Genomic DNA, 26,015 nt, shown 5'->3' on the forward strand with positions numbered 1-26,015 from the left:
ATTTATAGTTTAGATAAATATATGAAGTGCTTCTGCAACTTGCAAATATGTCTGGATTGTTTTCTCCTCCCTTTTTCAATCCTCAACTTCAGCAATTTACTTACCATTATTATTTATTCTACTCGACTGATATTTCATCTCATGCATTCATGCTACCGAATTACCCCTTTTGGATGAATAAAGTGTTATCTTGGAATAAAACTGTTTTCAGTCTCAGAAACCAGAGGTAGTTCTTCTTTTGGCATTTGTGAAAACATACAAAGGCAACGCAGATCTAACCCCACTGAGCTGATGATACAATTTTTGCCAGTATTTCCTTATCAGAAAGCATAACACAGCCCTGCTATTAACTCTTGCATTGCACAAAGAAAACTTGCAGCAAATAAAGGAAACCTCAAAGCGACATGGTGGAAGTGCAGTTATGAAGGTTACATACAGGCTATCGTACACAGGACAAAAATACTGCCTTCTTTCCATTATTCAGCAGCATCAAACATCCTGAACATGATCTATCTGCTTAAAAAAACTCAATGAAATGCATTTTCTTCATATAACATTTTGAAAGGTAATGTTTAATAACTGTTGAGTGTTAATTTAACAAAAACTTAGAACTGCTCTTTTCTATTTAAAAGGATTACTGCTATACACAGTGCAAATAAACAAATTAGTACACTGAAAAAAATGTTTTGTTGAATGAACATAATTTTATTATGTCAAGTGGTTGCACAAAATAATTTCATCTGAAGCTAGATATTTCTATTATGTTAACTGAACTACTAATTTTGAAGTAAATTCAAATACGTGATATTATGTAACTGCTCCTCAATTATTTTGAGTATATTTTACTCAAATGTCCTTCGTAAATCCAATTAAACCCATTTCAAATGTACTTAAATACTTTGCTTTTTAAAAATATTTGTGCACTTTCAAATCAATTAAATAGTTTAAATACTATCTATTTTTATTAGGTTGATTCCAATGAAATATTTTTAGCTACCATACATCACACAGAACCACAAAATGTGTTTAGACAACCAACTTTAATGCGGTACAAATATGTAACGTCTCACATCAGAGCAGTCTAATGAGCCAAGAATATTTTGCTCACATGAAAAACTGTAAAGTACTCAGTGCATAGATCACAACACTGTTAACTCAAACAGGTACATTAATCTGTTTGCAAAAGAAAAAAAATGTTGCTCTGATTGTGTAAACAACCATTAATAAAGAATAAACTGACACATGTTAAGTGAAGTCTCCTTATGTGCAACAAGACAGAAGGCATCGCCTGCGCTCAACATGTACAGTACTTCTTATAAGACAAGAACTAGTGAAATGCAAGGTGCATAAACAACAATACTTTTTAGCTTTTTTTTTTGTTAGCTTTTAACCCGTTTTAAAAGCCTCTACTAAAGAGATAAAACACAAGAAAGGATAAACCCGCTACTCAGATACCGTTAACCGTAACCATAAGCATGGAATGAACAATATAAACTGACAATTGTGTAGTGTCCTGATCAGAGACTGGGCAGCAGAATAGTTCTATCCCTGGTACATGTGAAGTGGTAGTTACCCTTTGTACAGCTTACTGTACAGCTTTGTGTAGTGTCCTGATCAGAGACTGGGCAGCAGAATAGTTCTATCCCTGGTACATGTGAAGTGGTAGTTACCCTTTGTACAGCTTTTGCATTTGCATTTTGCAACAGCATTTTGCATTTGTACTCTGTCACTGGTACTTTTACACACTATTCCAGTGCTTTTCAACACCTGCAGTGTAAACCTAGAACTCCCAGAGTAAAAGATATACTCTGAGTTAGTGTTTTGTAGAACTCTGTTCTAGCTTATCATTTTACACTCTGAGAATATACTCTATGATTGGTGTACACCTAACACTTTTAAAGTGAATTATGATCGCTTCAAGAATATGTAATCCACACATTATTTTCTTGAAAACATAATATTATGTTTATTATAATATAATAAACACATTAACATATTAACAAATGTCTTAACATTTTTGACATTTTGTACAGTCAGCTCTTAGGACAACAGTTTTATTTTAGTGTAGTCTATACATTACTGAAATCTGAAACTGGACCATAAATCAGTTCATACACCGGACATCAAACACTGCCAAAGTTACACAGCCATGGTGCAAAATAAGCTTGAAAAATGTTTTTTTTTGTATCATCACTGAGATTAAAAACAAAACAAAAAACAGAAGTGTAAACGATGAAACATAAAAATGCAAACATTTCCTACACCAATGCATGTACAGGCACCACATACTGGCCATCTCTGTCAAAACCATATGTTGTCTGCAGATCAAATGGCTTCAACAAGTGCAACTCATGAACTTTCAGCAGGGAAATATTTTCAGAATGACCCTGTCTGACATTAAAAGAATGAAAATGTTCTGCAAAACAAAGTGTCTCAAAATCCTTTGCCAGAAGAAAATAGTCACCATTAAATTCAACGATGTCTTTTATCTGACTGAATACTGGCAACTCCTCCTCTGTGTTTGAACAAACCAGAAGGCCTGGGCGATACTCTGTCCCAAAACAAGTAATCCACCAAGTCACATTAATGTCACTGTGCACATCAACCTGCAGTTCTTCAGCAGTTATTTCACCATTCCAAGGCACTGGCCTCAACAGTTTTCACTGGACCACAGCTGATGCTTTTGAATGGCGTAGATTCCCAGTGGTGTGCCACAGCCACCTGATGTTTTTTGGCTAACAACTTTGTTATGTTCTTAAAATTTTTGATAGTGCTTTTGAAAAACCTGTGTTTCGCTTCAAACCTCACCGCCCAAACATGAAGAATTGGGCCTATTTTTCGGATGCATCTGCGGTAATGAGTCATGAAGTGATGCTTGGGAATCATTCTGCGATGTGGATTTTCATGAAGACCTGTTCTTTGTCTGTACTGTGCTTCAGTAGGGATATGGCCTCACAACACTGGTCTCCCTCCAGTTGCTGATCTTTTAGCACTTCCCTAGCAAACTGTGGTCCGCTGCTCTCTGCGGTTTGAGAGGTCCTTCTCCTCACTCCACTGTTGTTGCCAGAACTGAGTCCTCGCTGTGTGTTTTTTAGTTTCCATGCAATGTAGCCCTCATTGCTCTCTGCATCAAAGAAATGCTCCTAAGTTGAAAATTCAAGCATGATTATACACCTAGTGAAATGAAAATGCTTAAAAACATTATTCACTTACCAACAACATTTACAACCAAAACAAGTACAGTCCAAATTTGGCTGTCAATTTCAAGAATATTGACTGCCTGTACAACACCGCCTGTCTATATTACTCATAGGAAACAGTAACTTTTATATTGATATAATTTGAAAAGTTGGGGAACTTCTTAATAAAAAACTTTACTCACATAGCCCTTTTTGGAATAGGGATCTCTTAGGGAAGGGAACAGTGTTACAATCCCCAACGCATATTGTGTCCTCTTGTCCTTTGGTGGAGCACTTCTGTAGGTGTAATAGGTTGTATTGATGGCAAGAAACTCCATTGCATGTTTTTCATGAACATGTTTGCAATCAAATACAATGAATATGCCTTTAACTAAATCATGCACCTTGAAGCATTTTACATACCCATACTTTTCCAACATATCAGCAACGACAATGTTGACAAGTTCACGGCGTGTTCGGTCCTTCATCTGTCCTTTAGTCGCATATTCTGCAAGTATTTTGTCCCCTCCAGGCTTTTGTTCCGGAACTCTCTCGACAAGCTTGAAAACAGGAAAAATATAAGAAGAAAAGTAAGATCACGCCCCACCCCAAAAATATGTCAAAAACACATTATTTACATCATAATGAGAAGGAATATACAAAAAACACCACCTCTTTGGCTTGTGAAGAGCTGTCATCAACACCCTGACTCTTTGGGGGGTTCAGAATGCAATCATCGATGCGCTGTCTTTTGGGAGACATCAGAAAAGCATCACTATCCGACGAGTGTGATGTAGTGACAAGGTGTCTGTGCACGAGGATGCAGGAGAGTCTGAAAAGAGGGAAGACAACCTTTTCAAAAACACATTTCACATCTGCTTTAATTAATTGACCCGCAGTTTCAAATGAGAAGAGGTGAGAGCATGGGAAGACATGGTGAAACTGTGCACGTCTTTCATTTTTATACCTTTAATAGACTCCAATCAGTTTTAGTGGTTAATGTCGCTACATTACATGGCAATTTAGGCCATAACAGACAGTGTGTTGATATTTTCGTAAGTAAATGGATCGGTTCTGTAAATAATGAAAAACAAATTCTGCCTAAATGATGAAATTAAATTTAAACAGAAAACTGGTGAGGACCTTATCAATTGTGTGATTAAAAGCCAATTACAATTGTCAGATATTGATAGTGTAAGCCTGGAATGCATTTGATCAAATGATCACTTACCACTGACAGACAGACTGTCAACAATCGTCCACTGGATGTCAGATTTTTCCTCCAGGATGTCGCTGAAGACCTCTTCATCAACCTCTGTTCCAGTGTCATCCAGCAAATATGTGTCCTTCTCAGCAGGTATACTGAACTTCATTTTAGCTTTGAACACAGAAAAAAGGATGAATTAAGCTTGGTTGCATTATTGGTTAACTTAGTATTACAGTAAGAGATTTTTGCAACTAAAATGCAACAACCTGAGAATACAAATTACATGTCAGTAGTATAGTGGACGAAAGTAAACACATAATATGTCTTAATAGCTCTCAATTTGACCAGCTGTTTATTTACCTGTAGGGAGCATATCTTTTTCAGTTAAGAATGGCTGTCCACTGCGTCCATCAACAGACACAGACAGATTATTTAATTATGAATGTCCTGGTGACACAATATACAACCTTTAGGCTACCTGCAGCACAGACATTAACTTACCCTCCTTGAGAAATTCTAAGCGAGAGGCTCCATGTAGTTTGACGTACTTCTTCTTTCCTTTATACTGCACTTTGAACAGCATGGCTGTAGGTTTTGCACGACTACAACATGAAGATAGAATTCTGTTAGTGGACACAATATTGCAAAACCAGGCCTTGTGCACAACTTGATTCTATTTCATGACTGGACGAGGTCAGGCCAGGAGAAATGGAGAATACACACCCAACATCGAAGAGAGGTACAGGCAACAAGAGGTTCAAGGGCTAAGCTATGCTAGCTGCGACCTGAGCACATGCTGTCACCCCGCTCACTGCCACGGTCTTCGGTCCTCGTAACCCTCTTGACGGCCGGGTGCGAGTCCGACAAGCCCGTTCTTCATTCGGACACTACTTTTCTCCGTGTTAGATGTGTGCAGTGCTAGCAACATATTCTCGGTCTAGAGCATTTGTGTATTCGAGCGGGAGTCGGAAGCTCTGAAGTAGCTTCAGTGATATTAGCTCAGTGGGAGAGCGCTAACGCTAACAGGCAATTCGTATTTCTCTCTGTTGGATAACCTGGTTCACTATGGCTTACATTAAGACCGCAATTAAAATTCTGAAGAGTTTTAACATTTGCAGTGACTTTATAACAGATAGAGTAAGCTAGCTAGACTAAATTGAAGCCACGTTATTGCCTCTTTGTTACCAAGTCATGTTAATGATAGTTATGAGACTTCAAACGTAAAGAATTATTCGATATTCTCGACATTATTCACTTTATAGTTTCTCACCTGCAGTCCGGCGGGGCTGTCGCATGGATGTACCATCCGTGGGCTGTCGGTAGGGAGAGAGACAGGATTCAGCAGATCTGTCGCAGCACTGCTCCAACATCAAACGAACAGCCACCGCACCAACCAATGAGAGGCCGCAGAGAGCTGATGACAAACTCCAAACCTAAACTTGGATGCGGCCGGGAAAGACTCAATCAAATAGACTCCAATAGAGTCCCTCTTTGCAAATTAAACACTGCAATTACTCTACTCTGACACTCTACATGGAAAGAACACCTGAGAGTGATTCTGGTTCAGCCTGAGAGAGCACTTAGTGCTAACACTGGCATTTGCTGTGTACCTTAAAAGACACACATACACAATATGCATACTTAAAAGACAAAAGTGTGTGTGTGCACATGTGTTTGTATGTGTAGGTCAGAACAAAGGTGTAAGTATATATATACTGTATATATAAATAAAGATCTAAACCAAACAGGAAAACAATCACGCAAATAAAACAAAATCATACAGATAAACTTGTCACGATCCCTGTCTCGTGTTTCCTGTTTTATTTTGTAGTCATGTCCTGTCTTACTGACCTCCCTCCTGTGATTACCTCATGTGTCTCACCTGGGTGACTGCACCACCTGTGTCTTGTTTCCCCTCTTGTATTTAACCTGTGTGTCATCAGCCTCAAGCCGCCATTGATCTGCATTTGGGTCTCCCTCATCCCCCAACACACACATCGTGACAAAACTATTCTTTATAGATGAACGCTGGTCAACACAAACCAAACATTAGGCTATGGATTAATACACTGAATCTTACAAGTAGCTTCTTGTTTGTTCTCTTTTTGGTTTGATGATGTCCACAACAACCTTTGGTCTCATTTAGCTACTCCATAACAAGGCAAATAAATGGTTGAAATTCATAACAGTGGAATACTGATATACGGTTTAAGGTTGCTGAGGCTAAAAAGGAATCCTAAGCAGGGGCATCTCAGGCCTCGCGAGAAGTTCAGTGGTGACACTGATCAGCCAGAGCCTCAGTGGAGGCATTAGCTGAAGAGCAAATAAGCTAGAAAGAACAATAGAAAGGTATTCATTTATAGGAACTGATTAATAGGTGTGTGATTTTAAGTGTCCTTTGGAATGGAGAAATGTGCTGTTTTTCCATCAACGTTATAGGGTGCTGTTATACGAGTGGCCTACTTTTCACTTCCTTCACATTTAATCTGCATCAAGGAGAATGTGTGGTTCGGCCTTTGCTGAACTCTCACTTTGTACAACTGTGCAATGTGGAGTTGTCTTTGCAGCTGTGGTTGGAAAAAGTCATGCAGAATGGGGTTTGGTTAACTCATAAGCTCCGTTGACAGGTAAACTCAGTTTCCTTGAAAACTAGATAGAGTAGTGGTAGAGTGAGTAGTCGAGGCAGGGACGTGCACATGACCACAGAGGGGCAGGGGCTCAAATTCAGAAAAGGGCAGCATGTGCGCAAATAGTTTTTGGTCCTTTCCCGAGATGGAAATTAATGTCAAATTAAAAAACAAAGCCTTAATAGAAAGCTAACTACTATGTGTCTATGTGTCTGGTGCAATTGCCATTTCTTTTGTGTCAGCAAGTTATCAACATGAGTGCATTCTCATGAATATCATAGGCTTGCAAGACACGCAAAGCAATAAAATAATAAAAATAATAAAACACTGCTTTGTTATGAGGCTATTGTTGAAGATGAACACTGAAGAGTAGAGTAGAACAATGAATGGTGAAACATTCTTATCATTATTACTATTTTAGCCCACACAGTCGTAGCAAAGTCACAATATACTTCATAGGCCAATCTAAACCTCGGACCTGTACTTCAGACCTGAAATGAGGGAAATAGGCTCCGCCGAAAACACGGTGGATTTTATTTTGAAAAGAAGAAGAAGAAGAACCGTAAGCGAGTGTTTTTTCTAAAATATGAGGCGACCCATATTTAAGCAGGTTGAATAAATGGACGGCGACTAGTTCGACCAGAACTCACAGGTTCCAGTTGCTCCACTGTCACGTCTCCTTGGTTCGACATGGGGCAGCGGCTTCTCTCCCTCTCGCTCGCTCTGTGACCGCGCGGAGCCGCAACGAACAGAGAAGCGGCTCAACACACACAACAACCCAGTGTTACAAGAAAACTGGTACTGTAGAATACCGTGGAGTTTTTGTACCGCCAATTTATTTATTTTACATCCCTAACAGGAACTTATTAATGATATTAAACACACACGCACACGCACGGCACTTTTTAATACGAGGCAAGAAGTCCTGAGTCGAGTTAAAGAGGTTTACATTCCTCTTCGCTGTCAGGCTGTTGTGTCTAATATAGAAATTAATGGGTGCCTAGCACATCTGTTAAAGATGTGAAAAACTGGGAGTGTAATCATTTGACGGTTTGACAAGTGTGTAATTTTCAGCTGGACAGCCGCAGTGGGGCATAGTACTCTGATTTGTACCACCACGAGGACTCCATTAGTAACAATACTTTTGCTGCTGGTTTTGTTTTGGTTTTTCCCTTGATTGTTTTCTCATTCAGGGCATCCAATTTTACTGTAAACAGGCTCACGAATAGGAATGGAGCTGATTTGACGGTTTTTAGGCTTCTCTGTGTGTGTGTGTGTGTGTGTGTGGGGGGGGGGGTTATTGCAGCTCCATGAGGTGTGCAAGATTAACCCTTTCACTTCTCATCTGTTGCAGCCACTCTGTATTTTGTGTATGTTTGCTTTGAGGAGGGGATGGGTGAATATGGCATTCAACATTATTTTTTGAGTGGTTTGAGTCCTGCTAAGGTGGAAAAATATTATAAATACCTTGAAGACCATCTGTGTCACAGGAGGACAATCAGTCATGAACTCTGGAGCTTCGTAGCCACACCCATTTGCACTCCCCCTGCCTTACCTGCTCTGCCACTACACACCTGCTGCACATCAGCTCATATCCCCTCAGTACTTACACCAGTCAGTTTTCCCCTGTTGTTTGTGCTCATGCCTGCATCGTATCCTGCCTGTTCCTGTGTTCTGCCCTCTGGATTTCTGACCTGTGCCTGTTTACCTGGTTTGTGCTTTTGCCTGTCGACCCTGTAACTCCGCCTGATCCCTCTGGGAAAACTCAGTAAAGCTTTTGCTCGTGCCGTATTCCTGCCTCTGCCTTGTGATTCTGCATTTGGATCCTCTCTGGTTTGACACAATGACAAAAACAGGTTTCATAGTGATGATGCCTTGTGGATTTTCAAATGTGATGCTGAATCTTCAATGTTGAGACAAGTCATGTGTGTAGCTCCAAACTTATGAGGTTAAAATAAAAGACATGAATTCCCTTTTTAATTAAAACTGTATTTGAAATGAAATCTTAACATTTCTCATTTCGATAGTGCATTATGAACAAATAGTTTTTATTGCACTCACCAGTCCTTCTAATCCACCATTGGTTATCTATGATGAGCTTGCGGGTTCAAGCTGCCGAAATGAGTTTCCCTCAGAGGCCGGCTGGGCTCTCCCTTAGACGCGGTGAGAAGCTCTGCCATCCGGGAGGAGCTCAGAGTAGAACTGCTGCTCCTTCCCATCGAGAGGAGTCAGACGAGGTGGTTCAGGCATCTGGTCAGGATGCCTCCCGGACATCTCTCTGGTGAGGTGTTCAGGGTACGTTCAACCATTCACACTCACAGCAAGAAGGTTCTGGATTCAAGTCTCGTCTCGGGCACAAGATCTTTCTGTGTGGAGTCTCCATGTTCTCCCTGTTCCTGTGTGGGTTCTCTCTGGTACTCCAGCTTCCTCCACAGTCCAAAGACATCAAGAGGGGACGAGGCTGATTGATACGCTAAATTGACTGTAGGTGTGACTGTGAGTGTGAATGGTTGTCTGTCTCTATGTGTTGGCCCTGCGATGGACTGGTGACCTGTCCAGGATGGATGGATGGATAATCTTATCTTTATAACAGGGTTTAAACCAACCCTAACAACACAAAGGTCATAATTAAAACCAGAGTATTTTATAATTTAGTGAAAAACAATTTTCTTATTTTGTTGAAATAGAGGTTCTTTACAAAGTCAAAAAGCCTCGACACTATAAGCAAATTGATGTGGTTCTTTTATGCATTTAAAACCTAAAAACGGCTCGGTGCTGACCCTATCACAGGAGGACGGTTAAATTAGCATCAGTTGGTAAGCCAGCCACAATAGGACAAATAAATTCACCAACACGGGGCTAAGATGCACATTCAGGGAGTCTAGTGAAGAGGTAGTCGACACAAAGTCTGTTTTCAAACCAAATCAAAGCTATTTTACTTTAGTCAAATCGGTATTCACAACAAGCAAAAGCGGCTCAACCCACCCACTAAAGCACGTATGCAAAATGGCTACCCTCCCACTCAGTTCCCCTTCAATACATCCAGAAGCCGCACAAGAAAACAAAATGGAAAAAACAAAACAAAACACGGCAGAATCATTGCTGCTTAACAAGGAAAACAGTGGTTGGCTTTAGTCATGTCTTTGTTTCAACTAAAAAAAACCAAACACATTACTGACATACACGAAAAAGAAATTTACGACAAACATGTTACAAAACATGCAATGTAAAAGTAAATAATATACTTTGCTAGACTGGAACTCAGCCCCCTTCCCCAGTCAGAGTCATGAAGGTGACTGGAATCCATATTTACAAAAGCCATGTTAATATTAAGCTATCTTAAAGGGGACAAAACATTTCAGTGCAGGCCTTGTGTCCTGGCTGATATCTATGGCGTCAGATAGCTGTCAAAATCATGAGAGCGCAAATACAAACTAAAGGAGCACAGGATCAGGAATTGAGGGCATAAAAAAACACAACATTGAGAGGTCAAAAATGATCTTGCGGCAATTAAAGTTTTGTCTCAGCGTGTAACTTGTGACAGAGAGCAGCTGTGGGACGGTGGCGCTGCTCGGTCTCTCTCTAACTTACACGGTCGCTCGCTTCGGGATGTTTTTTCTCTCTCGATATTTTTTCCTACCAGAAATACGTCACGGGGGTAAGGCTCGACAATGGTCAGCTGCTTAAATCAATTTTTCTTAGGCGGTAGGTGGCGGTCATGCAATGAACATGCCATTAAACCACATAGAAGAAGAAGGAGTAGAAGAAGAAGTTCGCCGAAGTACACCTGTAAATGGTCAGCGGCGCCAAAACTAGCCAGCTCCATGATTTGATTCTTATTTTAAGTGTTATTGTGAAGTCCTATTTAGATCAACAGTTGGTAGCAAACAGTCTGAACACAGCAACTATCTCAGGAAGGAATGGAGTCACAAGAAAATTGATTTAAGCAGCTGACCGTTAACAGGCGTATTTCGCCGACGAACTTCGATCGGCAGTCGTCGTGTCAAGCCTTACCCCGTGACGTGTTTCTGGTAGGAAAAAATATCGAGAGCGAAAAAACATCCCGAAGCGAGCAGCGGGCAACACCACCGTCTCACAACTGCTCTCTGTCACAATTTACATGCTCGAGACAAAACTTTAATTGCCACAAGATTATTTTTGACCTCTCATATTTTTTATGCCCTCAATTCCTGATCCTGTGCTCGTTTAGTTTGTATTTGCGCTCTGATTTTGACAGCGATCTGACGCCACACATATGCCTAGGCAATCACACGAGAACAATTGTTCAATAAATCATTTCATTTAATACTGTGACCAAAAAGAACTATTCCACTGATGTACAATTTCACAGTTTTCATGCTTTCAACATTGTTAAAAACAAAACCTACTAAATCAAACATCTAACAAAAGGCTGCTCTCAGGTGTGTGTCTCAGTTCAGCCCAGGTTGCATCCCGCTCTCTTTTAATGACTCTGCCCCTTGCCTGGATCCTAATGGTAGACTTCCTGCTACCTTCCCTGTTACACACACACACACACACACACACCAGGTGTTATGTCCTACGTGAGGAAAGCAAAACTGTGAGTGAGAGAGAGAGAGAGAGAGAGAGAGAGCGAGTGAGCAGGATTCTGATAATTTACTTTTGGAGGAACAGTTAAGGACATTTTTATGTGACCACCAAGTCACTTTTAAGTCGTTGTCTGGCTCCTACAATTACGGAGAATGTCTGTATAGCTTTATTAGCTCAGTGTTTATCAAGTTTGATCGAGTCAACTCAAGCTCCACCTCTCCATACCTTTTCTTCACTCGACCATCCTCCTGTCACTGCTGCTCTTCCTGGACTAGACCTGTTCTTCATTACACAGACATGCTTTTGTCGGATATTTACCATAAAACCTAGGCTGTTTACCCATTATACCCAGACTACAGGTGGTTTTGCTCTCTTATCAGGTAAGAGGAAAAAAAACTACTACTTCATTTAAATTGATAATACCGTTTATAAAATATATTTCATTTTAGTTTAAACTAAGACAGCCTATTTTGCTTCTGTGTTCTATAAATCAATGTTTCAAAAAAGTTGGTCATATAAAGAGCAGAACAACCAAACTGATTATTATGAGAAACTGATGTCATAAACTTTTTTTGTAAATTCTGGTACTACTGACTAACACATACGCTGTGTCGTGTTATCTCTTCCTACAATATATGCTTTCATTGATAGTAACAGAAACAAACATATTTTTCCTGATTGATGATGAGCCTCGTTTGTGTATTTCACCAGAAACTTTGTCCACTGATGGGAACCATCTACCCCCCCAAGAGAATCCCGAGATGTATTCTAAATGGAGGGCTTTAATTTTTCTGCTGGTTGTGCCTGTAACTTGTATGTTTTTGAGAGAATACAGTTTCCTCCCATTTTTAAAAGATGATGATTGTTTGTGTATGCAGTGTCTAGACAACTCTGTTGAACCATTTCTGTCTGCTAATTACACTCTGTCGAAGGATGCTTTCAACTGGTGGAAGGTAAGATGGTCGGCTGATATGTCAGGATCAGGATGTGTTAAACCCTCACTTTCGTCATAACTGTGCAATTTCGTAACACTGGTTTAACCACCACTTTATCTGTTACAGCAGTTGCAGTATGAAAAGCGCAGTTTCAGCACCTATCAAACAACAGTGGACAAACTCTTTAAGATGTTTTCACCTAATCCAGATGTTTTGAAGTCCAGCTCTGTGCACCGCAGGATATGTGCTGTGGTGGGGAATTCAGGGAACTTGAAGGGCTCACATTATGGACCTCTGATAGACTCCCATGATGTTGTTATGAGGTAAATGTTTGGGGGATGGAGAATGCTTTCATCGAGCTGAAGGTTGACTTGCAACATGTGCCTGCTCATAGAGAATTGATGGGTGTAAATTAATTGAAGGAGTGCGGTGCTCGGCCCACTTGTGCAGTGTTAAGTGATAACTTTTGTTGTGATTTGGTGCTATACAAATAAAATTGACTGGACTGAATTCCAGTTATCAAATGTGCCTCTTAGAATGAACTTTGGCCCTACCAAAGGCTATGAAGATGATGTTGGGACCAAAACTACTCATCGGCTCATGTACCCAGAGAGCGCCATGGACCTGGATAGCAGCACTCACCTTGTGCTGTTTCCATTCAAGATACAGGACATGGAATGGCTCATGAAAGCCTTCAGCACTGGCTTTACCGGAATGTGAGTTCCAGAAAATCCGAATCTTTCTGTCTGTCTCTTTGCATTTCATTTACAATCTTTGTAGGTGGGAGTGTTGAAGTGAACTCTTAGCTCAGTCTCACACAAACAAAAATGCTTCTTTGATAATGGAGTCCACAATATTTTCCAATGCTCAAGAATGTTGCCTAGCATTTTTACAGAGTCTGTACAACCCAGCAGCGCTGACAATGGAATTCAGAAAGAAACCCCCGACAATGGTTTGAATAGTCTTGTGCACAGGGTGACTTTTGTTCAGGGGGAGAATTGGGTGGCTACAACAATGACAGAGTCAGTCAGCCTCAATGATTTACATTCATTAAAAACTTCATAGGTGATTAGAATGGACAGTAAACTGTTTATTTGATGTTAAGTTTACTAATTCATGTTATTTCCAACAGGTCATACAGGCCAACAAAATCCAGGATCAAAGCTAATAAGAGTTTGGTGAGTCCTATTTTGAAAGCTTCCTGCAAATAATGAGGAAATAAGTTTAGAGTCGAATTTTAATTCCTAACAGGTGCACGTGCTGAATCCAGGCTTCATGATGTATGTTCATCAAAGGTGGCTGGAGAAGAGGGGAAGATATCCATCCACCGGGTTCATGGCTTTTGTTCTTGCCCTGCACATTTGTGATGAAGTGAGTTCAGTTTTTTTAAACTTCTTATTGAAACATTTTTAACATTTTACAAAACATGTCCTGACATACGGCTTAGAAAATGTGTGATGGACTGTACAAGACAATAGAAGGTAATGTAAATGAAGAAATGTATATTGTTATGATATTAACATTATTAACAGCCCTGACAGTGATGGGTAGAATAGCAGATGTCCACAGATGGTAGCTGAGCAAGATTTTCCAGAGAGGAACTCCCAAAAGTAGTCCGTCACATCCTCCTGTCTATTATACCCCCGGGTATCTTGAAATACAAGTCCATCGTTGCAGCTCACAATGGACACTTTCGTGCAGAATAGCTGTCATTCACTCCATCACATATACATTTTTCAGTCTCTGGGTCCATTGACCTAGAGTTGGTGGTTTTACCTCTCTCTGGTTCACTGTAATCACTTTCTTCACTACTAGTAAGAGAATCCTCAATGCATACCATTGGTCTGCATGATATATATTTGGGTATAACTCCCAACAAAAAATAATAACATTGGTCCTAGAGTATCATCTACTATCTCCAGGATAGTTTTGATGTCCTTTTTAATATCATCCCCGAATCCTTGCAGCACGGGACAATCCCAAAGATGTGTGTGGTGTCACCAATGTTTTCCACATTTTTGCCAACATAGTGCCAAATTAGGTTTTTCACATATGAAGAGATAAGAAGGGGAGTATTAAAAAATTGGATCTTTACCTTCCAGTCTAACTCTTTGCATAACTGACTGTTAACTCCCTTATGGCAGCCTGCCCATATGTCCACCCATGTAGAGTCTTCAATATAACATTCATTTCTAATTCCCATTTTTCTTTGATGTAAAGTACCCATTACTAGCCTTTTCTAAGCATTAGATGGGTGTTTTTTGGTTGGGAAATGTCTCTCTAAAACACTAATAAAGTATTCTTCTATTTCATTTGGGTTTTTACCAACCTTTTCCTTTTGGTTTATAACATAATGTCTTATCTGGAGGTACCTGTATACTGTAGATCCTTTGATGGGAGGTCAAATTGTTCTTGAAGTTGAGAAAATAATTTAAATTCTGTTCCTTTGAAAAGTTGAGTAATTGCACAGAGACCTTTGTCGGCCCACCTTCTAAACCCACTGTCCAACAAGGAGGGTGGGAATTCTATATTTCCTACAATCAACTTGGCCCCTGAGATTGACTCTGGTCCTCTGAGCATTTCTTTTACTGTTGTCCAGACTTTTAAAGTGTGTTTCATCCCTTCATATCCATAAATGGGAGTACTGATAAGGAGGCACCCTTAACAGAGTCCTGCTCTATCCTGGTCCATATTGCCTCTCGGTCATTTCTGAGCCATGCCACTATTGCATTTACTTGTGCAGCCCAGTAATAACTTTTGAGGATTGCTAGACCCATACCTCCTTAATCTGTGGGTAGTTGAAGAGATTTTAATCTTATCCTTGGTCTCTTCTTTTGCCGTATAAATGTTAAAAATGTTAGATAAACTAATCTTAAGGCGGAAACAGCTACTCTATTAGGTAGGGACTGAAGTCTAGGTAATAGGTTCATTTTTACTGTCTCTACTCTGCCGATTAAAGATGGGTAGGACTTCCCAGCATTTCTTATTTGTTTCATTAATTTGTTGTAATTTGCCTCAAACAGTGGAGTGGGATTGTGTAATAATTATTCTCAAATATCTAAATCCTTGTTTAGACCAGGGAAAAGAGAGCTGTGTAGGCCAGGTACCTGAAATCATCAAGGCTTCTGATTTTTTAAAAATTATTTTTGTATCCAGATACTGACCCATATTTATGTAAGCAATTTATAAGTGCAGGGATGGAGGAAAGTTTTTTTTTTTTTTACAAAAAGCAAACTAACTATCGTCTGCGAACAAAGCCATCTTATGAATTGAACCTCCCTCATTCGCTATCCCTTGAATCTGTACATTCTGGCATATCGCCTCTGCCAGAGTCTCCCTGTCTCACCCCTCGCTCTATCCTGAAAAAAACTACAACAATGACCATTAACTCTAACTGTTGAGCTAAGCTCTTTATATAATAGACACTGAGAGGAATGGGCTTTGGGAGGGAATTTGTGGCCTGGATAAATCTGTTTCAGAAATACCCAGTCTACCCGATCAATTGGCGCCTAGGCCGAGAAGCATTGATGGTTGTTCGTCCCCTGCCACTATTGCCTGCAAATTCAGGGCTCTCCTTATATTGTTTGTTCCTTGACGTCGTAATATAGGTCCTGTCTGTCTGGTTCAGTTAATTTTTTTAATGTTTATTTGGATTCTAGTAACTATTATAGAGGTCAGGATTTTATAATCTACACAAAGTAAACTTAACGGGCAATAAATGGTGCATAGAAGGGGGTCTTTTCCTTCTTTATCTATCACTGTTAATGTGGCTTCCGACTATGTATCTTCTGATTTTAAAACATATTTATATTATTTACACAATATGGTTGTGAGCTCATTCACAAACATTTTATAGTATTCTCCAGAGAAAGCATCTGTTCCTGGTGGTTTGTTGTTTTTAAGTTTAGTAATGGTTTCTTTAATTTCACTCTCTGTAATGGGTTTTATTAAAAGTTCTACTTCCTCACTTGGTAGTTTATTCATTTTAAGGGATCTTAAAAACTCTGATGTTTTGTTGTCCTTAAATTCTAATTCTTCAGCCCTTTATAGTCGTTTGTAATACTGTACATGGCAAAGGAGTCTGATATTTCAGTGGGTTCTGTCTCAACCTGATTGGTTTCAGGGTTCCTAATTTTGGAACCGCACGGTTAGATTGGGCTTTTCTGAGCTGAAAGGTCAGTAGCCCACTAGCTTTATTCCCCATCTCAAAATACTTTATTAATATATCTCAGAGCTCCCTCTGCCTTATATGTCAGAACCTCATCCAGTTGTCTAATTTCCTTTAACTTTTTGAGTGTCTTTCTTTCCAAATTGTTTGTGTTCTCTTATTAATTTTTTTTACTTCATCTTCCAATCCTTGTTGTTTCGTGAGTCTTTTTTTTCTTAATTCGGGATCCTATAGAAATAATCTGTCCTCTCATGGTGGCTTTACTGTCCTCCCATACAACCAAGGGGGAGACATTACCATCATCATTTATAGTGAAGTACTCAGTCAGAGCTTCTTTTAATTCCTGTCTGATATCCATATCTGATAATGGTGAAACATTAGTCTCCAATATCTAAAGTGGTAGTCTACTCCTAGGTTAATTTTCATGGTCACAGGGCCGTGATCTAGGATAGAGTTTGGTTCGAGTGTACTGTCTTTTATTCTATATAATTCCGTTTTTGATATACAAAAGAGATCTATCCTTGAATAGCTCCCATGTACTTGAGACATTTAAGTAAAATCTCTCTCATTTGGGTGGAGTTGTCACCAGATGTCCACTACACCTAATTCCTTCATCATATCTGATAACCCCTTGGACATTTTGGATGGAGATTTTCTTGTTGCAGGACACCTGTCCAATTTTGAATCCAAGGTGCAGTTAAAGTCACCTCCCACTATTATAACCCCCTCGCTTTTATCTGCCAGTAACATTGCTATCTTGTTAAATAAAAAAGAGGACAGTCTTCATTTGGGGCGTAGACATTAAGGATAGTTATCTTTTTCCCTCCAGCTGTGCCTATCACCATAACATATCATCCTTCATCATCTTGAAAAACTCATTGTCATAGTACACAGATTTATTAAATAGTACTGTAACCCCTCTCTTCTTTTTCCTCCCACATGATGCGCTGTAGATCTGATCAGCCCACTCTCTCTTCATTTTGAAATGCTCAGACTCTGACAAGTGCATTTCCTGGATCAGAGCAACAGAACAATGCAATTTATTTAATTATCCCAAGATTTTTTCCATGTGATTGGATTGTTAATTCCTCTTATATTGTAGCATATGAAGTTTGACTCAGATGTATGTATGATCTTGTGATATAGCTCCCTACCTGTTTATACTTAAATAACAAACTAAGTCGAATCACTAACAAAAGATTGTAACGTGTCAGGAAAAACAAAGAACAGTACATACGCCATAAAACTGACCCTCCACTACATCAATCTGACGCTGGAAGTGAACTAAAACTGCATCAGATCCCCGGTGATATTGGGGCAGAGAGGTGTGACTTACCCTCTCTGTGGGGAAAAGCACAAAGAGTACGAGTGTGACCAATATTACATAAAGTGTAAAAGAGGTCCAGATGAGTGTAATCCACTCATATATCCGAGCATAGCCTCCTTCAGACTAACACATAACCTTACTATGTGACAACGATATATGTTTGAAAAACTTACAAAAAGAGAACTGAATGACGCTTTTTTTTTTTGTGGAAGCAGCCCGTTAGTTACATAACCTATTGTGTGGCTGTCAGTCTTACCACCAGATTGGTTGCTACAAGTTTTGTTTTTCTTTTCCATCCTAATGGCACAGTCACTTCAGTCTTCCTCCTTGAAATCAGCTGGTGACAGAAATGCTCTCCTTTTCCCCTTCTCCTGGCTCCTCCATCCATCCTTCATTTGTTCCTTGATGCGCTCCCTCTCCTCACAGCGCACGTCAAACCCCAGCTCCCTCAACAGCGTTGAGGCACACTGTTCGTGATGTAAATGTCTTCTCCCCAATGTTCAGCTCGATGCGCAGTTGGTCTGGGCATAGACATCTCGCCTGTATGGTGGTTCTTTTTAAGTTGTTAAACAACTTTGTATACCCTCATCCATTTCTGCTGTAGGTCGGGGGAGTAGTCCTGATCAAAGTAGATCTGTTTTCCTTGAAAGAAAACTGGACCCTGGTTCCATGCCTTCTTTATGATTGTATCTTTCACTGCTGCATCCAAAAATCAAACTATGATCGATCTTGGGGGGGGCTGTAGCTTCTTTGGGTTTAGCCACAAGACAGCGATGTGCTCTTTCAATCTTAATGTCCAGGCCTGGTGGTAATTTAAGTTCCCTCTGGAGTAGGTCTCTGATAAATCAATAAATCTTTACCTTCACTGTCTTCCGGGATTTGAAAGATCCTGATATTGTCTGTTTTGCATGTCGTCGCATTTTGCCGAGAGGTCAATGTTCCGATGCAGCAGTTATATCTCAGTGCCCTGCGGGGTCGTATCTCCGCATCCTCGGCCGCCCCCATTCTCTCCTCTATTCTTCCCTTTCTCTCTTTGTGTTGGTCTTTTATGTCTGAAACAGTTTTTTAAATGTGACCAAGGGCCAATTTGGTGTGGTTATGTCCATCTTGGTTTTCTTTTCAGAGTTTCCTCAACTCCTCCAGTACTGATGTATCAGATGGACATGTGTTGCTGCTAGACTTGTTTTGCTTGTTGGGCTCGGTTGATTCGGCTTATTCTCCTCTTTTCCTCGTGAAGGGTTGGGTTTGTCCTGTCTCCTTTGGCCGGCAGAGGAAGTCATGTTTCATGAATATCTCTTAAACGTTCAAGCGTCAAAAAGTTATTGTTGTCACTCTTATCTATAATTTTGTCCAGCGGTGCTAGGTTGCTATGCTGCAAGCATGTCCATGACATCTCCGGAAGTCGAAGAGAGTTCACTTTTAATCGTTTATTTCCATGGGGAATGCTCCCCTGAGGTGTGAAGTGGATCAACCAAATCCAGAAATGTCAACGAGGTAGGATGAGAAGAACTCAAAATTTATTATACAAAACTAAACAAAAGTGGAGTCAGAGTGTGCCAAGGTTGGCCTTCGGTTAAATGCCAAGAAAACCGTTTTCACCTGTAACATTCCATTGGAACATCCACTTGCATGGAGAGCCCTGAACGGCTTGGCCAGTGTACGGAACACCAACCTCCCTTGACAAATAAAACTCAGCTTCTGCTATGCAATGATGGAGTCTATTCACCTGTATTGCAGCAAATGGACCTTGAGAACAGCCCTGCAGAAGTCTCTAGATGGGTGCTACACCAGAATGTTGCGTACAGTACTTAACAAGAGTGAAAATGTTTCCAACAAGACTCTGTTCAAAGGAATACCAAGGCTGAATGAGACTAGCAGGACATTGTCAAAGACCTCAAGAACTGCCAGCCCACAAATTGGGACTGTAGTACCAACATACGGGTACCAGTCATGAGGCTGTCCAACACATACAGATGTGGATGAATTTAAGAAAGACGCAGGAGCGCAAAGCACCAATGAGCTGGCCAGATGTATGGAGGAGGCAATGGAGGGCTCATCTACGGACGACCTAGAGAGAAACAAAAGTAGAACTGGTGAACAAAAGAAACAAACAAATTACCAGAACCTGTTGAACCATGCAAGTAAATGAGCTGACAAATCAAACTAAATTCTAATAACGACACAAGGTGGGAGAACACAAGGGCAGAGTTAACAAATTAAAAGTGGTCAACAGGGTTAAGTCCTGGACAGAATCAAAGTACAAACAAAAAGACAAAGTTCAAATACAAAACTTTGTCAAAACAGAGAGGAACTGGGAACATAGACGGGCATGTAAAAATAAAGCAGAATGGCACATGAACAGAGAAAATGATGAATAACTATGAAAAAGACTAGAAACAATGATTGTTACAGAGCCTGCGGCAAGAAACAAATGACTAAGACTAGAACCAATGACTAATGCTCTGACACCAGACAATGGAAACAGAGGTTAAATACACTGGGGAAATGGACACAGGTGGTGCAAAGAACACAGTTGAGAACAGGAGGGAACACAGGAAGACAGGACACCTATTACAAAAAAAAAATTGGTAAAAGAGTCATCAGTTTTCATCAACTAAATGAGGCATTGGATTCTTTTCATGAAACCAAGCTTTACTTGATATCACCTTAAAAGTTGTGTGTTTCTGTTTCTTTTTCCAGGTCCATGTGTTTGGTTATGGGGCAGACAAAGATGGAAACTGGGCTCATTACTGGGAAACACTCAAAGACAAAGATTTGAAAACTGGACAACATCCTGGAACATATGAGTATTATATGATCCAGCAGTTAGCTGGGTGCCAAAAACTACATCTTTTTAAAGGCTCCTAATCAATTTTTTTTTTTAGCCTGGATGGTAAATATTTTAGCTTCATGAGAGAAAAAAACAATAAGGCCTGAGTTCTGTAACACAACATTCTCAGATTTTCTCCTTTGAGGGAAGACACCAGATTTTCAAATCTGAATATCTACATCATTTACTCTGATCCTGTCCTGTTTCATGGTTTTTCTAGCATGAAGTTAGTGCATGCATTTTCCATACATTGTCTCTGGTTTTTCTTTTACATATGTAAATGTCTTGTTTGGATTCCTTTCCTATCCTGCTACCAAAGACCTATATAAGACCTTATAGATAGATAGATAGATAGATAGATATAAATATCTATCTATATATCTATATATCGATATCTATATATATCTCTATATATCTATATATATCTATATATCGATATCTATATATATCTATATATATATCGATATCTATATATATCTATATATCTATATCGATATCTATATATATCTATATATATATCTCTATATATAGATAGATATCTAGATATATCTAGATAGATATCTAGATATATAGATATATATCTTTAGATATATATATCTATAGAGATATATATATATATATAGATATCGATAGATATCGATATTGATATCTATATATCTATCTATATCTCTATAGATCTATCTATATCTATATCTATATATATATATTGTGCCTACCTACCGTCTGCGCTTGGGTGTACTTCCCCAAATTACACACCTTATATATTCAATTTCATTTTCCTACTTGCAAAATACCATATTGACAAATTCATTAATCACAAATTATGATTATTTTTGGTTTTTGAAAGTGAATTCTAACAATACATTATAACTATCCAACATTCAAAAACAGAGACCATCAAAACCACTGAGTTATGCATCTCATAACATTTCTGAAAACCAATTTATCACTGTTGTGTACAATGTGGCCCCCTGGTATTTTATGTTCATGTTCTGTTTATGTCTACATGTAATGACTTACATTTAAATAATGATAAAAAAAAAGCTTTTGACTCATTGAGAGTGAGAATGTGTTTAGTCCACCTGATCTTTGTCCTTAAGGGTGGCATCATAACGGCATCCAAAACTCTTGACTGGATTCTCTGTCACTGTTGGTATAGGTTCCTTATCAATGTAGAAGTGCTATGGAAGCAATGTTGTATGTCATATCTCATCCATATATTCTCTGATGGGGGGTGAATGCCAGACTCAAGCTGTTGTCCTCCTGCCAATCAATGTTTTTGTTATGTTTTATTCGTCTGTGTTTTATAGACAGGTAGAATTTTCAACAGCAAATAAATTACCACAATTAGTTTGTATCATTAAAGCAGGACAGGCTGGCTCTGTTCCAGCATTTTAACTGTCCTGAGGTGACTTTTTTCTTGTTCTTCATATTTCATTTAATTCCCACAATCCACTACAGTCCAGCCTGAATTTACGAGGTCGAAACCTTTTTTTTTTTAAATTTTTCCATCAAGCTGCTTGAGGCTGCAGGGTTAGTGGAATAGTTTAATGGTTCTACCACTGACTTTGTGCAAATATGTGTTTCCTATTCCTAATTCTAACCCCTAAAAATAATCCTAACCCTAACCCCTAAGGCTTAGAATTGGGAATAAGAAACATGAGCTCCATAAAAACTATACTGGGCCAACTGGGCATTCATAACATTGGGTCAAGCAAATGAATAGGTGATCACAGCCTCTAATGCCTACTCGTCGGTAGAGTAGGGCCCTACTAGACCATGTCTGTGGGATTACGGTATCAGGATTAAGTTTATTCATTGACATGACAGCAACCAGATTGAGTGAATTTAAAATGGAGGGTTTTCATTTTCCTGCTGGCTTCCACTGTCACTTGAATGTTTTTGAGAGAATACTATTTCCTCCCATTTTTAAAAGAGGGTGATTCGTGGTGTAAGCAGTGTCTAGACAACTCTATTTAATCATTACTGAAGAGACTGATGGACAGACGGGGACGTGAGCAGGTGGAGCTACGGGTGGCAGCTTGAGCCTCTTCAGGTCTGCAGCCTCCTCCAGCAGCATCCGGGATCTGGGATGAGGGGAGCCCAAAGGCCCCGGAGAAGAAGATGAGTTAGTAATATGTATGAGTATGATTTATGTATGACAAATATAGGAGGACAGAGAGGAGAAGAGAGAAGCCCAGTGCATCATGGGACATCCCCAAGCAGTCTAAGCCTACAGCAGCATATCTAAGGGCCAGCCTAAGCAGCCCAACTGTAAGCCTGATCAAAAAGGAAGGTCTTAAGTCTGCTCTTAAAGGTAGAGAGGGTGTCTGCATCCCGGACAGAAACTGGGAGACGGTTCCACAGGAGCGGACCCTGATAGCTGAAGGCTCTGGCTCCCATTCTACTTTTAGAAACTCTAGGAACCGCCAGTAACCCCGCATCCCGGGAGCGAAGGGTTCTAGCTGAATAATAGGGGACTATGAGCTCTGTCAAATATGAAGGTGCCTGATTGTTGAGGACTTTGTATGTTAGAGGGAGAATTTTGAATTCTATTCTGAATTTGATAGGGAGCCAATGCACAGAGGCCAGCACAGGAGAGACATGGTCTCGCGGGCAGCAGCATTTTGGACCAGCTGGAGAGTCTTTAGGGACCTACTGGTGCAGCCTGATAGGAGGGAATTGCAGTAATCCAGCCTGGAAGTGACAAAGGCATGGACTAGTTTTTCTGCATCCTTTTGAGACAGGATGTGTCTGATCCTAGCAATGTTTCATAAATGAAAGAAAGCAGTCCAAGAAATTTGCTTAATGTGGGCATGAAAGGACAAATCCTGATCAAAGAGAACTCCTAGGTTCCTTACGGTCGTGCTGGGGGCCAAGGTAATTCCTTCCAGGGTACCTATCTCATTAGATAGGGTGTCTCTAAGATGTTTTGGGCCCAGGACAATGACTTCAGTTTTATTGTAGTTTAATAAAAGCAAATTAAAGGTCATCCAAGTTTTTATCTCCTTTAGATAGGCCTCCAGTTTAGTCAGCTGATTTATTTCATGTGGATGCATTGATAAGTACAGCTGTGTGTCGTCAGCATAGCAGTGAAAATTAATTGAGTGTTTCCTAATAATGTGACCGAGAGGAAGCAGATAAAGGGTGAAGAGTTGGTCCAAGCACAGAGCCTTGTGGAACACCATAACTGACTGCAGTGGTTTCTGAGGGTTTATCATTAGTGAGTAAGAACTGAGATCGACCTAGTAAATATGACCTGAACCAGTTTAGTGCAGTTCCTTTAATGCCAATGACATGTTCCAGTCTCCGTAGAAGGATATGGTGATCAATGGTATCAAAAGCTGCACTAAGATCTAATAAGACCAGCACAGAGACCAGTCCCTCATCTGATGCTAGTAGGAGGTCACTGGTAACTTTGACTAGTGCTGTTTCTGTGCTATGATGAATCCTGAACCCTGACTGGAAATCCTCTAATAGGCGGTTGCTATGGAGAAAGTCACACAGCTGTTTTGCAACTGCTTTCTCCAGAATTTTGGAGAGAAAAGGAAGATTTGATATTGGTCTGTAGCTGGCCAAAACTTCTGGATCCAGGGTTGCTTTTTTGAGAAGGGGGCTGCAGTTTACTGCCACTTGAAAGGACTGTGGGACGTAACCAGATAACAGCGACACATTGATCATATCTAAGAGGGAGGTGCTAACGAGGGGTAGAGAGTCCTTAAGTAGCTTGGTTGGGATAGGGTCTAGAAGACAGGTGGATGGTTTAGAGGAGGAAATGCTTGAACTGAGCTCATCAAGGCTAACAGTAGAAAAACTGTCAAAGTGTACGTCTGGTCCTCCAGCAGCCTCTAAGACTTCTGAGGCTATAGGTGCCATGTTGTCAGCTGATGGCAGGAGGAGGGGAATTTTCTCTCTAATAAGGACAATTTTGTCATTAAAGAAGTCCATGAAATCTTTGCTGCTCAGGGAAACAGGAATACTTGGTTCAGTAGAGCTGTGGCTCTCTGTCAGTCTGGCTACAGTACTGAAGAGGAACCTGGGGTTGTTCTTGTGTTCCTCTATTAGTGCTGACTAGTCGGCTGCTCTCGCTATACGAAGGGCTTTCTTATAACTTTTAAGGCTGTCTTGCCAGATGATGTGAGACTCCTCCAGTTTGGAGGAGCGCCATATTCTCTCTAACTTCTGGGTTCTTTGTTTAAGCTGTCTGGTTTCTGAATTGTACCAAGGTGCTTGTTTCCTTGGATTTATAGATTTAGTTTTTAGTGGGGCAAATGAGTCCAAAGTTGATCCTAAGGTGCCTGTTGCACTATCGATAAAATTATCAATTTGGGAGGGACGAAGGTTGACAACATTTTCCTCTGTAACAATGGGACATGACACTGAATTAAGCGCCACTGGAATCGCTTCCTTAAATCCAGCTACAGCCTGATCAGACAAACATCTGGAAACCACTGTTTTCCTGAGTGGAGTGTAGTTGATTTGAATAAATTCAAATGTGATTAATTGATGGTCTGATAAAAGCGCATTCTGTGGAAATACAACTAGATGTTCAACTTCAATTCCATATGTTAGGACGAGGTCGAGGGTGTGGTTGTGGCGGTGAGTTGGTTCATGAACAGACTGATGGAAACCAATTGAATCTGGAAGAGAGAGAAATGCAGCACCCAGACTGTCGTTATCAACATCCACATGAATATTGTAGTCACCTACAATGATGACTTTATCTGATTTGAGAACTAAACTGATAGAAACTCTGAGAATTCAGATAAGAATTCAGAGTAAGGACCAGGAGGGCGGTACACAATGATAAATAAGAGTGGCTGTATTGTTTTCCAGGTTGGATGAGACAAACTGAGAATCAGGCTCTCAAATGAATTGAAACTTGTTTTGGGTTTGGGATTCATTACTAAACTTTTGTCAAAAATGGCAGCAACTCTACAAGTAGAATTGGAGTGAGTAAACTAACGTGGTCGGGGGACAGAAACAGCCTCTATGTAGTTTTGGGTGGGTAACTGCCCTAATGGAAGCGCAGAGAAGCGTGTAAGACAGCAGCTCTGCTTCCTGGTCTGAACTCTGGGTTGTCAGGGTTTTGGTTCTATTATAAACTGGGCCATATTTCTGGAAATGAGAGCAGCTCCGTCCAACGTGGGATGGATGCCGTCCCTCCTAATCA

General features: G+C 40.1%; 2 protein-coding genes across 3 annotated transcripts; one reads left to right on the forward strand and one right to left on the reverse strand.

Annotated features, from left to right (window-relative positions):
• Positions 1 to 1,767: 1,767 nt before the first annotated feature.
• LOC147241180 (uncharacterized) lies at positions 1,768 to 5,816 on the reverse strand. Its single transcript, XM_086193240.1, has 7 exons — positions 5,657 to 5,816; positions 4,888 to 4,988; positions 4,411 to 4,557; positions 3,852 to 4,011; positions 3,603 to 3,739; positions 3,383 to 3,476; positions 1,768 to 3,143 (listed from the first exon to the last, which is right to left on the reverse strand). The coding sequence occupies exons 4-7, from the start codon at positions 3,939 to 3,941 to the stop codon at positions 2,883 to 2,885; spliced, it is 582 nt and encodes a 193-aa protein (XP_086049366.1). The 5' UTR covers positions 3,942 to 4,011; positions 4,411 to 4,557; positions 4,888 to 4,988; positions 5,657 to 5,816; the 3' UTR covers positions 1,768 to 2,882.
• Positions 5,817 to 10,813: 4,997 nt separating this feature from the next.
• LOC147241181 (CMP-N-acetylneuraminate-beta-galactosamide-alpha-2,3-sialyltransferase 1-like) lies at positions 10,814 to 21,168 on the forward strand. 2 transcript variants are annotated; one of them, XM_086192933.1, is made up of 7 exons: positions 10,814 to 11,962; positions 12,294 to 12,535; positions 12,644 to 12,840; positions 13,054 to 13,233; positions 13,650 to 13,695; positions 13,769 to 13,888; positions 20,713 to 21,168. In XM_086192933.1, exons 2-7 carry the CDS (start codon positions 12,344 to 12,346, stop codon positions 20,878 to 20,880), a joined length of 903 nt encoding a protein of 300 aa, XP_086049059.1. In that variant the 5' UTR covers positions 10,814 to 11,962; positions 12,294 to 12,343; the 3' UTR covers positions 20,881 to 21,168. The 2 variants fall into 2 exon arrangements, with proteins under 2 accessions (XP_086049059.1, XP_086049058.1); XM_086192932.1 differs by having other exon boundaries at positions 10,814 to 12,535.
• Positions 21,169 to 26,015: the final 4,847 nt, after the last annotated feature.

The sequence above is a fragment of the Aulostomus chinensis genome, chromosome 22, assembly GCF_037954235.1.
Source record: "Aulostomus chinensis isolate RoL2024-O1b breed Wild chromosome 22, RoL_Achi_v1.0, whole genome shotgun sequence".
Classification (NCBI taxonomy): domain Eukaryota; kingdom Metazoa; phylum Chordata; class Actinopteri; order Syngnathiformes; family Aulostomidae; genus Aulostomus; species Aulostomus chinensis.